The sequence below is a fragment of the Salvia miltiorrhiza genome, chromosome 7 (assembly GCF_028751815.1).
Source record: "Salvia miltiorrhiza cultivar Shanhuang (shh) chromosome 7, IMPLAD_Smil_shh, whole genome shotgun sequence".
Classification (NCBI taxonomy): Eukaryota; Viridiplantae; Streptophyta; class Magnoliopsida; order Lamiales; family Lamiaceae; genus Salvia; species Salvia miltiorrhiza.
Window position 1 is genome coordinate 26,570,075 of NC_080393.1, and position 11,551 is coordinate 26,581,625.

The following is an 11,551-nucleotide window of genomic DNA, read 5'->3' on the forward strand; positions in this document are numbered from 1 at the left end:
CGAATCGAACTAAAATCCATTGATTATCGAGTAATCGATACCCGATATTTGGCTAAACAATACGGTTATCAGGTATGAGCATTGAGATTTTTTGGTTATCGGGTATACCCGATTAATCGATTTAATTAGTTTTAGAATTATAAAATATAAATTTATTAATATAAATATATTTAATATGAAATCTATAGTCTATAATATAACTAAAGAAACTTTACGTAAAAGGAAAGCTATCAACTTAAAAATTAATAATTAAATTAACTTGTAATTAATCAAATATAATAGAACAATCAACATAAACCTTATTGATGTATTAACTATACTCATTGAAATCATTAACTACATAGTATTTACGTGAGTCGTGACAACATCTTTATTTTTCATTTCTTCTAATTTTTACACTTTGTAATACTGATGCAAGTCCTTATCATGACTATGACTTTCAATAATATCATGATTGAATAAATTAGATTTTAGAGGAGTTATTTCTCATATATTGGTTGATACAATGATCTTAGTTGTTGTATTTTGTTGGTGGACAATACTATTATCATTTGCTTGCTCAATTTTCTATATGCCAGATAGTTCATCTTTCTTGGCTGCGTTCTTGAAGATAACATTTTGATGCGTTTTCAGGAATGGTATGTTTGATTTTGAAGCTACCGAAATGGTGTGTATGATTTAACAATGGTTTCCCTTTGACATATATAGCTATAATTTTTTTTAATGGTATTTCAGTTACCCGATCCATAGAACTGTTCCATTTAACCGGTAACTGAATACCGTTCAGGTTCATGTACTAGTAACATAAATGTTACTATATTTTTTTGGAACGGGTACCCAAATTTTAGGTACGGTTATCCCGTACCCGACCTAACCCATTCATCACCCTTAGTTGACACGACGGATTCGTTCCAGATTTTCTTAGATATGTATTTACATCACATATCTCTCGTATATCTGGAACTCTTCGAACTCATAAATATTGAAGAATGTGGAAATGTATCTGGAGAAGAAGATGTTAACATCGATGTACGAGTGAAATCAGATAAGAGGTCGTCACACAAAGAGAAAAAGAGCAGCTCGGTGGTGGGAGATTAGGGTTTTAAAGCGATGGAGAACACGATGGACCAACAAGGGTTTAAGAGAGAGAGAGAAGAGAAGTGCGAAAGTAAGAAAAAAAGTGAGTCTGTGTTTTTGTACGAACAAGATAGGATGATGGAGTAATTTCGTCCAAAACACTAAAAATTTGCTATATTGTATTGAAATAATATTGAATCAACATTCTCAATTAATATTTGGGACAATCAACACTAAGCATTAATGTGAATATTGAATCTTTAATCATATTATATAAATTATTATTGTTTCAAAATGAGAAAAATAGAGAAACTAAGTACTAAAAACGAAAGATTGGGAGTTAAAAGTAAAACCCTAGAAATATATTTATATGTATTTCATTTTTTTGAGATCAAGTTTAACAAGCATTTTAATTTCTTTTTCCCCTTAAAATGGAGATTTTTGAAAGATCTTAATACTACAGCACCAAAGTAATACGAGGAAGAAGACTGTATTAAGTGTGGCAGCCTTACTCCACTTCAACTTCTCACCGCCAGATCTGCCGCGATTCCGTCTCACCGCAACCGGATTCGTCGCGAACCGCTTCGCGCTGCTCGGGCGAACCGCTGATCTCCGATCAGGTCAATTTTCGGATCACTTTGATTATTCAGTTCGAATTATTTTGCATCCAATTCAGCCGCATGGAATGGACAAATTAGATTTGGGGACTTTTTGGTTAGTGCAGGATTATAGGAATCTGGATTGATGAGTTTTTACTTCCTGCTTATTTTTAATTTCCCTTTGGGGCCATGAAACAGTTAGAACCTTAAGATTTGATGTTTCCTGACTTTGCAGAAACAATTATAGTGGAAAATGAATTTTTTGATGCTGAGGTCCAACAATAGTCAGCCGTCTGTTAAAGAGACTCAGGTAGATGCAAATTATGTGTCCAAAGCTGCTAGTACATTGGAGGGTCTGATTGCTGAAGATGCATTTCCAGAAAGTACATCTTCTGAGCCACGGTACTCAGAAAGTGAAGAATTTGGGAATGAGAATGGCATGGCGGCAGATTCAAGTGGAAAGAATAATCAAGTTGACAGCCACATAGATGTTACAGAAGATAATGGGTCGATAGTTATTCCATGCAGTATGACCACACTCTTGCTCTTTATTACTGGCATGATCTGATTTGTAAAATTGTAGTCTTCTAGTGTCTTGGATAGTTGTGGCCTGTCTGAAAGAAAGAAATATTATTGTTATGAAGCATTCTCATAATCATGCTGAATTATCCCTGCAAAGATCTGTTACGGCTGCTAAGACATTTGAGCTAAACGTTGCCAGCCTTGTAACTCTTGTCTGAAGCCTGAAAAAAAAGATTAGACCACCAGGCTCCTGCTTGCCCTTTGAAGTCACAGTAGTTATAGCCTAAGTTTTCTGGACATATCTTTTTTTTTTTTTTTTTTTTTTTTGTGAGGGAGTTTCCTGACATATCTATTTCCTAAATTTTCTTGAATATTATCACGTTGCAATCGCCGCATATATAATGCCTATCCTATTCTTTTTTCTCATGTATAAATAACGCCCATTAGATATGTTGAGGTTGCCACCTCTTTGAATGGTGGTGATAGCTGGGGCAAACATCTTAGATGGATGTAGGTGGAAGAGGAATGTGGCTGACAGGAAAGAGAGGTAGACGTTGCCTGGGAATGATAGTAGACCTGGTATGATGATGCTAAGCTTACCGACAGGGGATGATGAATCTTTGGCTTCGGCTTATGTATAAATCCCAGTATCCGAATTGCTTGAAGCATTAACCTCTTCCTGCATGTACATGTGCGGCAGTGGGTTTGATTTGCTGATGAAGCTGACCCAGAGCTTTGTCAGAGCTATTTATTTTATTTTTAGTTTTTGAAACTAGCGTTACTGGAGTTGCTCTTATTGCTATATTTGAAGCTTTGTCTGAACTATTTTAACTCGTGGGTTTTTCTTCTTACCCCAGAAGAAGTTCCGGACAATTGGAATGAGGCATCAGATATACTTTCATTGCGCTCTCTGGATCGCAGCTTTGTTTTTCCTGGTATCTGTTTGTGCTTGTCTGCAATTTTACTGAGGCAATCTTTTGTCTTTTTTTTCGCTTGAATTTTTCTAGATCTTAATTTTTAATTCTTACAATTTGCATATGTCATCATCTTAGGTGAACAAATCCGAATTCTTGCATGTTTGTCTGCCTATAAGCAGGATACGGAAATAATTACACCTTTTAAAGTTGCTGCTGTCATGAATAAATCTGGAATTGGGAAAAACTCCAAAAAACAAAATGGGAACATTGAAGGAGAAGCAAGCCCAGTCCCTGAGACCATTGTCACAAATTGTGGGGATCAAGATAATCAAACTGATGAAATCATGACAGAAGAAAAGATTGATTTACCTAAGGATGTTTCAACTGGCGAGTCTCTTCTTAGGATGGAAGATCACAAAAGACAGACCGAACAATTGCTTCGAAGATTTGAAAACTCACATTTTTTTGTGCGAATTGCTGAATCAAACGAACCACTTTGGTCTAAGAGAAGAGTAGGAGAAGACTGTTCTGAATCTTCCGCTGCATTTGAAGAACAGCTGCTAGGAGATTCTTTAGAAACTGCAACTACCACAAAGAAGAAGAATCCTGCTAGTGCTTCGATCGACAGAGGAAAATTTGACTCACGCACATCTGGGGGACTGGCAAGAGGTGTTGCCAAGTGCTGCTCACTTCCTAACGGAGACATAGTGGTGTGTTTTTACATTAACTTGGGAAAAGTTTATATCTGTTTGCTTTTATATTGTTATGTATGTGTTTATAAAGAGTGTAAAACCGACTAGCTCTTCTTGTCTGATTTAATTAGTCGTTTTAGTATATTGGACTGTAGGTTATTATGGAAAAGGTTGAAGGTGCAATATGTGTGATTTTTCTATCATGCTTGATATGGGGTTTGGATATTTACAAATAGAGGTAGTGTGAGCTATAATTTCTTTTGTGATGGTTATGTCCTAGTTTCTGCACTTTTCACTATTGAGTAGGCTAGTGTTTGATGCTTTTTTCAGAGGCTTGCTCTATCTATCAGTTATGCTTTTTTCAGAAGCTTGCTACATCAGTGAAGTTAGTTGTGCCAATTGTTCTGTTACTACTGATTTGAATCATAACGAAGTGGAAGGTCCATACATAACTATGCGAATCATAAGCTCTAGGCATTTTGTGGTATCTTACCCTACATGCAATTAGTTTCTTGATTGAAAATGCTACGCCTCCAGTTAAACATACATCTAAGGTTTCTGAATCATGCTGCAATCAGGAGCTCTCTTAACTTTGTATGCTATGTGGTCGCATATACTAGTAATTTAGTTGGAATTAGTGTATTTGCAATTTGCTTTTGAGCCCACCTTAATCTTCAGCCATGCTACTGGATATAGGCATTACTATGTTTGAGTGTCCTTTGCATAAGCAGGCCTCCCTGCACGGGTGATGTGCGGGTGGGGTGGGGGGAATCTCTTAACTAGGTGCAAAGTGTAGCATTCCTGCCCATATATAATGACGCTTTATTGCACTAGCGCTTACATGAAATACTTGTTTCATCCAGATTTTGTTTTATCAGTCACAACCTTGAGTTGTATGTGTCACTACTGATTTGAATTTCACTTTATTTTTTGGAAGGATGCAGGTGCTTTTACAATTAAATGTTGGTATTCAGTTTCTTATGGATCCAATCCTGGAGATTTTACAATTTGAGAAACATCAAGACAGAAATCTGAGCATTGAGAATCAGGATATTCCTACTTCTTTGAATCAAGATCCTTATGGCGAATTATTGAAATGGTTACTTCCTTTGGATAATTCTATTCCTCCTCCATCTCGTCCTTCACCTCCTCCTACATTGAGTTCCAGTTCAAGTATTCGTAGCACATCTGTGAAACCTGCTGTATCTAGCTCTTCAAGTTCCCAGCTTTTTTCTTTTGGCCATTTTAGAAGTTATTCTATGTCCTCACTCCCTCCAAATGCCACACCATCTGTAGCTACACCACCTGCAGCTACACAACCTGCAGCAGCTGTCACAACTCCTGAAACTAAACCTACGATTGACCCAGAAGACTGGAATCAATTTTCATTCAAGAAGTTTGTCGGTAGTGGAAAAAGTGGAGATGAGGGACTATTATCTTTTCGTGGTGTGCCACTGCAACAAGAAAGATTTTCTGTTCGATGTGGTTTGGAAGGAATATTTACACCTGGAAGGAGGTGGAGGAGAAAAATTGAGTTGATTCAACCTGTAGAAATTAATTCTTTTTCTGTTGATTGCAACACAGATGATCTTCTCTGTGTACACGTAAAGGTATAGTTTCTTTTACTGCCTTTATCCTACTTCCTTTTTCATTCCTCTAGGTGTTATGAATTGTATTCTTCCTTTCAAAAAGAAAACATGAGATGCCCTGACTAGAAGTAGATGCTTTTGTTTAGGATTTTAATGCATTAAATAATGTTAAACTTATTTGTGCAGAATGTTTCCCCCGCTCATGCACCAAATATAGTGGTGTTCATAGATTCCATAACAATTATTTTTGAAGAGGCATCAAAAGGTGGACCACCATTATTTTTACCTATTGCTTGCATTGAATCTGGGAACAACTACAGTTTACCAAATTTAGAACTGAGGTATTGTCCATATACATGAGTTATTTAAGTTGTCCTGCTAATAATGAAACTTTTGCTGTTGATCTGCTAAGAACATGTTTACATCTTAAAGGCTTTTTGCTCTGCATTTTCTTATGCTTCATTTGCAATATCCCCGAACAACTTATTTCTTCCTTTTTTAAGGTTATTTGAGAACCATCTCGATTGAAAATACAGAGACTATCCTTTTTAGTGATAACCTGTTGTATATATCTTACTCCCCGTACAAACTGGTCTTGTTCCCAGCACATAGAAAGATAATTAGATATTGTATTGTGCTTTACCATGCGTGACTGAAGCCTGGAGTATTGTGCTGCTGGTTCGTAATCTTCAATATACTTTTACAAAACTTTTGCTATCTGTGCTTGGGCTTTATTAAATTTAGAACACAGTCAGAAAAGTGTAGTTTACTTTTTTGCCAGCCGTAAGTCCATAAACAAAGTGTATCAGATCTGTGATTTTAAGTACAACATAAATTATGTGTAGCTGTCCTGTGCTTGGGTAATACTATCATTCTGCTTCTTAGGCAACTAAGAATTTTATACTTGACTGTCAATTCTTGCCAAAAGCCATAAACACAACAACTGAAGTCCCTAATATTTCCAAATAATAAGGTAAGTATGATGATGTATTATGTCCAAGAGAATGCTGCTGGTAGTTGATCTTATAAAAGGGACACAGTGGCTTGTCCAATGGTACATCAAGCTTTTGCATAGTAAGAGTTGGTTTGGAATCTAAAAAATAAAGAAATGTTTAGTCTTGAACAGTTTCTTTTCTTTCAAGTTTCAATGGAACTATTCATCCAGATATAAACAGAAGCTTCTCTTGATCTGTTTTGAGCGTTTGTTCATTTTTCACTTGATATTGCAGATATAACAGGAATTGTCATGTCCTACTCAGGGACCTTGTTTTTTTTTTTTTTTTCCTGTTGGTTTATTTTTCTTCCTTAATCTCAAACATCTAAGAGGTTGCATATGGTGTATAATTGACAGGAGAGGTGAAGAACATTCTTTTATTCTGAAACCAGCAACTTCAATGTGGAAGCATGGGAAGGGTCACAGTGATGGTAATCCACGACTTTCACGTGTATCAGCAGCATCTGCTGCATCAAGTTTGCCGCACTTGAATTCTGGAGCAAAAAATAATGGATCGTCTACTGATCAATTTGCTGTGCTTGTATCATGTCGATGCAATTATACCGGTACATTTATGTAAAATTTAGATAGGTTCGATATTAACTTAGTGACGAGAGCCTTATGTTTATGGTATTATTATTCTATCGGTTGCATGTTGTAGAATCAAAGTTGTTCTTTAAGCAGCCGACAAGCTGGCGGCCTCGTATTTCAAGGGATCTTATGATATCTGTGGCATCTGAGATGTCTGGGCAAGCTCTTGGATCCGATGGAACCCAGCTTCCAGTTCAGGTTATATATGAATTCAACTGTGTTCCTTCTTTTCTTTTCTTTTCTTTTCTTTTTTTTTTTTTTTTTTTTTTCATTTTCTAAGTGTTAACACTGAATTGCTGCAAATATTAATTGTTTGAACTTTCAGGTTTTAACACTTCAAGCATCAAATATGACATCTGAGGACCTGACATTAACAATTCTTGCACCAGCTTCATTTACTTCTCCTCCTTCTGTAGTGTCCTTGAGTAATTCTCCTGTGAGTCCATTTTCGGCTTCCACTGAGTTAGCAAGTGATTGGCGAGCAGCTGTTTTTCATGGGCAGAGCTCAGTCTCTCTAAAACATGGGCACAAAGTGGAAGACGGTCCACAATCTGTATCTGGCAATGAGCAAACTGTACCTGACGTGGTTCCAAACACTGATATGGGTTGCAGCCATTTATGGCTACAGAGTAGAGTTCCTTTAGGGTATGTTATCTTTAATCTTTCTGTTTGTTTTTCTTTCAACTTAGCCCCTAAGTGTTTTATCTCTCCTTGCACCAGATGCGTCCCTTCTCAATCTACAGCAACTGTTAAGCTTGAAGTTCTTCCATTGACTGATGGAATAATCACTCTTGATTCTCTTCAAGTAGAGGTTAGGGCGAAAGGTAAAAAGCAGCTCCTATTACACCTGAAATTTACAAATTTGATTTTTTTTGTTTATTTTTTTATTATTTTTGAAAAAAAAAACACAGAAGAAGTAGAAAGAAATATTTTTATTGATGCATATTTTCATCAATTCATGGCATTGCCTTGATGCATATTTTCATCAATTTTGATTCAAAATTTCGCTCGTGATGAGAAGAGCTAGTCTTTTAAAAACATATGAACTTCTGATCTAAAGAGTACATGTATTGATTGAAGTGTGAATTGTAATAGAGATGGAAAAAAAAGTCCATTGATGCTTTTCATTTTATGGTAGTAAAAGTTTCTAGTTGCTTTCTTCATTTTAAATTGCCAAGACCCAGTTTCTTAGGATAACAATTGGACTTTTTGGTGTGATAGGTCTTACTTATGTTCCTGAGCAATCTCTAAAGATAAATACAACCTCGAGCATTGCAACTGGTATACTTTGAGGTGGCTTTTGTTGTTCAGTTTGTTTATTTTGATGGTTCTGGCACGGAGATACAAATTGCAAGATGGCTCTGGCTTGTTGCCGGTTTCTCTGTTGATATGAGCTGTAAATTGTGGTGAGACGAGTTTCTCTACCTAAAGCCAGCATCTGCTACACTCTCATATTGTGTTGAGAGAGTCGGCTTAGGGGACTTGAGGCCTTCCAGGTCCATGCCTGTGCTCGTTATTGTAGGAATTAATTCATACAAGTTTTGATTTGATTTGAGATGTAGCCTATGTAGTTGAGGTAGACTTTGCGGAAACTATTGTGCATCCCTTTCACCCGTAGATTTGTGTGAAAATTAGCTTTGCATCTGAGATTATATTGTTGTTGTCAACTATAGTCTCGTCCATCAGTGTGAAACATGTAAGCATATTTTGTATCTGATTTTCTTGTAATCCTTGAAAACTTACAATTTATATAATGATACTGTGTTTCTCCGGAATTGCTATTTTCCTGTTTGTAGAAAATTCATATTTTCATGCCCTTCGTCTTGACACTTGATTAGCTTATGATCATATACATCCCCCCTTTATCATAATATATAAATTCAAAATATGGATCACATAATGTGTGTATGTGGCGCATTAGAAGCGTGACATGTGCCAGATGCCTTTCAAGAGCTTCCAAACTAAAATACACGCAGAGTATATATATATAGGGGATGGTTAAAATAAGTACGCTTCTTAAGATATAAAATAAGAATCATATTCATCCCTTAGATTATCAAGATCTACGGTTGATTCATCATCCTATTGGATGGTCTTGAATTCGAATCCCAAAGATAACAAAAATTTATTTTTTGCAATTCATATCTTTATACAGCGAATTCATACGTAATCTACATAAAATTCATACATTTTTCCTAATTCTCATTTCTTATTTTAAGAGGTGCTCTCACGATAGCCCACCCCTATATATATATATATATATATATATATATATATATAACACATATGAATTCGCTGTATAAAGGTATGAATTGTGAAAAATAACTTTTTGCTACCTTTGGGATTCGAACTCAGGACCATAAATCCATCCAACAGGATTAAGAATCAATCATAGATCTTGATGATTTAAGGGCTAAAAATGATTATTATTTTATATCTTAAGAAATGCTCCATGTCACTCCAATGAGACCCCATAACCCTCTAATTTTAGTGAGATTTAGGGCATGAACTGGTGCGTTTATTTCATCAATCCTATGGCTGATATTGTATCTGGAGTGTGATTTTTTTTTCGCAGGGTTCGAATCCTGGAGGGAGCAGAATATTTTAAATTTTGTTATTCATCAGTATATATGTCTTATTCATTGCCAATTTTTTAAATTTTATTTTTCATTAGTATATACATCTTGTTCGTTAGATATACGTCGTGTTCATTAGTATTATATGTCTTATTCATTGTCCTCATGTTACACGAAAAATAAAGGGTCTCACTGGAACGCGCGCCTATATATATATAAAAGGGAGCGCTCCAATGAGACCCCCTATTTTTAGTGAGACCTAAGACACAATCTCGTGTGTTTATTTAATCAATTCTATGGCTGATATTGTATCTAGAGGGAGAATTTTTTTTTTAGGATTTGAATCCTGGAGAGAGCCAAATATTTTAAATTTCGTTATTCATCAGTATATACTGTCTTGTGGCCCTTGTTCATCATTATATATGTCTTATTCATTGTACTCAGTGTCTCACGAAAAATAGGGGGTCACACTGGAGCGCGACCCCATATATATATATATATATATATATATATAGGGGTGGGATCATTTAGTATTCACTCCCCTCATAGTATATAGGTTCAAATTTGGACCATACAATGGGGGCACGTGGCGCGCTCAGTCTCCCAAGGGCTTCCAAAGCCTTCCAAGGCCAAAAATACGGAGGGGTTAAATGGTCATTTTGATTTTATTTTTTTTTTACCGAAAATTTATTTTTTTCCCGCGGTCGTCATCAAAACTATGCATATGATTAAACACCAATATGCATAAACATAAACCCAAATATGCATGACGCTGGATAGAAATATGCATGGGAAAGTATCAGTATGCAAACCATCTAGTGTTCAATTATATGCATAATTTTGACGATGACCCCGGGGAAAAAAAAATAATTTTTTGGTATAAATAAATAAAATTCTGAAATGACCATTTAACCCCTCCGCGTTTTTTGCCTGGAAGGCTGCCACATGGCCACATTGTGTGATAACCCGCTAAGAACTATATACTAGTATAAGGGAGTGGATCTACGTGATCCACTCCCTCTATATATATATAGGGAGAGGTTCAATAAAGAACTACTAAATAAAAAAGAACGGAGAACCATTTTCAGTCATTCGATCATCAAGATCTACAGTGGATGCATCATCTTGTTGAATGAATGCAGATCCTGGGTTCGAATCCTGAATGGAGCAATTTTTTTATTTTTTTGAGTGCATTAATTTTAACAGCGAATGCATTAATTTTTACAGTGGATGCATTAGATTTTGATGGTTCTCACAAATAATGTAGTTCTCTCTAAAACCACACCCTATATATATATATATATATATATATAGGGGAAGGCTAAAATAAAAACACTTATTAAAATATAAAATATAGGGTTAAGTATCAATTTAGCCCCTAACGTAGAGGCCCCTGTAGCCAATACAACCCTATGCGCAGGGGTGTCTCAACTAAACCCCTAAGGTCCATGTTTTGCGTCAAGTAAACCCCTCCGTCTAACGGGGAGTTAACTCCGTCCGAATTTTAATTTTTTTTTATTTTTTTATTTTGTGGGGCCCACCATTAAGGGCAAAACATGTTCTCCCTCTCGGTCTCCCTCCTGCTGCCGCCTCCAGACGGCAGCGCCGCCACCGGAGCCGGCGGTCCTGCCTCCTCTCCCTTCCCCCTTCTTCCTATCTCCCTTCTTCCCTCATCTCTCGCCCCCTTCGACCTCTCTCCCTCTCTCTCGTTCTCCCTCTGTTTTCTCCTCACCACAGCTGCGCCCAGCCGCCACCGCCTCTCACCAATCGTCGGCGACAATAGCAGCGTCGCCTCACTCTTCCCCTCTTCGTTCTCCCCATCTCGCCTCTCTCTCCTTCTGATTCCACAGGAAATCCCCAATTTCTCAATCCCTAATATCTCTTCGGTCTAAATTCCGGCAAGCCGCCGCGCCTCACTCTTCCCCTCTTCGTTCTCCCCATCTCGCCTCTCTCTCCTTCTGATGCCACAGGAAATCCCCAATTTCTCAATCCCT

General features: G+C 36.8%; 1 protein-coding gene across 2 annotated transcripts; it reads left to right on the forward strand.

Annotated features, from left to right (window-relative positions):
* The first annotated feature begins 1,453 nt into the window (after positions 1-1,453).
* On the forward strand, positions 1,454-8,756 carry LOC130995724 (uncharacterized). 2 transcript variants are annotated; one of them, XM_057921121.1, is made up of 11 exons: positions 1,454-1,697; positions 1,912-2,203; positions 3,056-3,133; positions 3,251-3,825; positions 4,752-5,417; positions 5,583-5,737; positions 6,748-6,956; positions 7,052-7,179; positions 7,307-7,626; positions 7,702-7,805; positions 8,203-8,756. In XM_057921121.1, exons 2-11 carry the CDS (start codon positions 1,930-1,932, stop codon positions 8,271-8,273), a joined length of 2,580 nt encoding a protein of 859 aa, XP_057777104.1. In that variant the 5' UTR covers positions 1,454-1,697; positions 1,912-1,929; the 3' UTR covers positions 8,274-8,756. The 2 variants fall into 2 exon arrangements, with proteins under 2 accessions (XP_057777104.1, XP_057777103.1); XM_057921120.1 differs by having other exon boundaries at positions 7,702-8,756.
* Positions 8,757-11,551: the final 2,795 nt, after the last annotated feature.

Coding starts and splice junctions, on each gene's coding strand:
- LOC130995724 (XM_057921120.1), top strand. CDS start 1,930: ATGAATTTTTTGATGCTGAGGTCCAACAATAGTCAGCCGTCTGTTAAA. Junction 5,418..5,582: donor TTCTCTGTGTACACGTAAAG/GTATAGTTTCTT, acceptor TTATTTGTGCAG/AATGTTTCCCCCGCTCATGC. Junction 7,180..7,306: donor GAACCCAGCTTCCAGTTCAG/GTTATATATGAA, acceptor TTGAACTTTCAG/GTTTTAACACTTCAAGCATC.